The sequence below is a fragment of the Hipposideros armiger genome, unplaced genomic scaffold, assembly GCF_001890085.2.
Source record: "Hipposideros armiger isolate ML-2016 unplaced genomic scaffold, ASM189008v1 scaffold_405, whole genome shotgun sequence".
In the NCBI taxonomy this organism is placed as follows: Eukaryota; Metazoa; Chordata; class Mammalia; order Chiroptera; family Hipposideridae; genus Hipposideros; species Hipposideros armiger.
This window is the reverse complement of record NW_017731755.1, coordinates 1,775,712-1,778,635: the sequence shown is the minus strand read 5'-3', so window position 1 is coordinate 1,778,635 and position 2,924 is coordinate 1,775,712. Positions and strand designations below refer to the sequence as shown.

The following is a 2,924-nucleotide window of genomic DNA, read 5'->3' as shown; positions in this document are numbered from 1 at the left end:
AAATAATAAATAAATAAATAAATAAATAAATAAATAAATAAAACTGACAAACCTCTGGCTAAGCTAAGAGAAAGACAGAAAAGATTCAAAGAAAAAAAGTCAGAAATGAAAGAGAACTTATGATGACCCCTGCAGAAAAACAAAGGAGTACACAAGGATACTATGAAAGACTAAATGGCACCAAACTCAATAAACTAAAAGAAATAAATATGTTCTTAAAAATATATAACTTTCCTAGACTGAATCACAAAGAACTTGAAAATCTAAATATTAACAGATCAATCAACAGCAAGGAAATTGAAACAATCGTCAGAAACTTCCCAAAACGCAAAAGTCCAAGATCAGATGGCTTCACTAGTGAATTCTACCAAACATTCAAAGATGATTTAATACCTGTTTTTCTTTCAAAAAATTGAAGAAGAGATAACAGTATCTAACTCATTTTATGAAACCAACATTACCCTGATACCAAAACTTGGTAAGGATAACAGTAATAAAGAAAACTACAGACCAATATCTCTGATGAATGTAGATGCAAATATCCTTAATAAAATGCTAGCAAATCCAATACAACAATGCACTGAAAAGATTATACATCATGGAGCCGACGCTGGCGGAGAAGTCATTTGAACTGACTTTCTGGAGCGAGTGAGCCCACCCGGAGCTATGGAGGACCAGAGCGTGGAGGAGCTGCTGACAAAGGCGGAGCGAGACGAGGCAGAGAAGCCGCAGCGCATCACGGTGCACAAGGAGCTGGAGCTGGAGTTCGATCTGGGTAACCTGCTGGCCTCAGACCGGAACTCCCCCACTGGGCTGCGCGGGGGACCCACGCCGGAGGCCGAACTGCGGGCCTTGGCGCGGGACAACACGCAGCTGCTCATCAACCAGCTGTGGCAGCTGCCCACGGAGCGCGTGGAGGAGGCACTGGTAGCGCGGCGGCCGGAGCCCACCCCTCGCCTGCCGCGCGAGAAGCCGGTGCCCCGGCCGCGGCCGCTTACGCGATGGCAGCAGTTCGCGCGCCTCAAGGGCATCCGTCCCAAGAAGAAAACCAATTTGGTGTGGGACGAGGTGAGCGGCCAGTGGCGGCGGCGCTGGGGCTACCAGCGCGCCCGCGACGACACCAAGGAATGGCTGATCGAGGTGCCCGGCAGTGCCGACCCCTTGGAGGACCAGTTCGCCAAGCGGATTCAAGCTAAGAAGGAACGGGTGGCCAAGAACGAGCTGAACCGACTGCGTAACTTAGCCCGCGCGCACAAGACGCAGGTGCCCAGCGGGGCTGGCATGCACCCTACGGGACACCAGAATAAGGAGGAGCTGGGCCGCGCCATGCAGGTGGCCAAGGTCTCCACCGCCTCTGTGGGGCGCTTCCAGGAGCGCCTGCCGAAGGAGAAGGCTCCCCGGGGCTCCGGCAAGAAGAGGAAGTTTCAGCCCCTCTTCGGGGACTTTGCAGCCGAGAAAAAGAGCCAGTTGGAGATGCTGCGAGTCATGAACAGCAAAAAGCCTCAGCTGGACGTGACGAGGGCCACCAATAAGCAGATCAGAGAGGAGGAACAGGAGGAGGCGGCCAAGAGGAGGAAAATGAGCCAAAAGGGAAAGAGAAAGGGGGGCCGTCAGGGTCCTGGAGGCAAGAGGAAAGGCGGCCCGCCCAGCCAGGGAGGGAAAAGGAAAGGGGGCTTGGGAGGCAAGATGAATTCCAGACCGCCTGGCTTGGGTGGCAAGAGGAAAGGAGGGCAACACCAAGGAGGAAAGAGGAGGAAATGAATTGCACCCTCGGACTTGGCTGTAAACCAAGAACTACACTAAATGTTAAGTTCTAGGCCCTGTAGGGGGTGCAGAATAAGGTGGCCGCTGCCTTCATTGACCTTGAAGTTGAAGGGCTAGGATTGCCCTCCCCTCAAAATAGTATGTCAATGTTGGACTCCACAAATTAATGTTTTTCCCACAACCAAGACTTTGGCTGGAGATTTAAAGGATGTATTTGAGGACATAAAAATTAGATAAAGAATTTGATTGAAACTAGGAATGAGTTCTATTTTTAACTTTGTGTATGGTGTGAGGGAGAGTTGGTCATATTTCAGAGACTTAAAATAGATTGATTTCTGTGTTATTTTTCTAACAATCTTGTGTATTTATTTATCAAAGCAGATGTGTGTGTGTGTGGGGGGGGACACAGAAAGATTACACTTTCAAAACTGGCCTGACCAATAACCCGTTACTTAATAAAAGTGGGTCTGTATCTAACGTTGCTTTTAACTCTGGCTGTTGGTAGAAATCTTAAGGAAAGCCAGTGACCTGAATACCTGGCACAGATTATTTTCATTTACTGTCTGAAAAACACAAAGCAGCTAAATTATGATTTCAGTGAGACCACTGTTTAGAAAACATTATACTTCTTTTNCTCAAGAGTTTGAGCTCTGAGCAACAGCAGTTCGAGTCCAGCCCGAGCTGAGCAGCCGCTGAGCTGCCAACAGGTAGCAGGATGGCTCAGCTAAAACAAACAAACAAACAAAAAAATCCAGACATACAACATAAGAAAAGAGGAAACAGAGGAAAAAGGTAATAGAATAAATACCTCCAAACTAAAAGTACAGACAGAAACACAAAGGCAAAGAAAACAATGGAGACACTGAGCTACCAGAAATCAAAAGATAAAATGGTTGTAGGAAATCTTCATATATCAACAATCACCCTAAATGTAAAAGGACTGAACTCACCTATAAAAAGGCACAAAGTAGCAGATTGGATCAAAAAACACAAATGAACCATATACTGCCTTCAAGGGACACATCTCAGTTGCAAGGACAAATATAGACTCAAAGTGAAAGGGTAGAAAATGATACTCCAAGCAAACACCACACAGAGAAAAGTGGGTGTAGCCCTACTTATATATGATGAAAGAACTTCAGGATAAAAAAATGTAATGA

The 2,924-nt window shown here is 46.6% G+C and overlaps 1 protein-coding gene across 1 annotated transcript; it reads left to right on the top strand.

Moving 5' to 3' along the window:
- The first annotated feature begins 665 nt into the window (after positions 1 to 665).
- On the top strand, positions 666 to 2,142 carry LOC109394036 (ribosome biogenesis regulatory protein homolog). Its single transcript, XM_019663804.1, has one exon. It carries the CDS (start codon positions 667 to 669, stop codon positions 1,759 to 1,761), a length of 1,095 nt encoding a protein of 364 aa, XP_019519349.1. The 5' UTR covers position 666; the 3' UTR covers positions 1,762 to 2,142.
- The last annotated feature ends 782 nt before the right edge of the window (positions 2,143 to 2,924 follow it).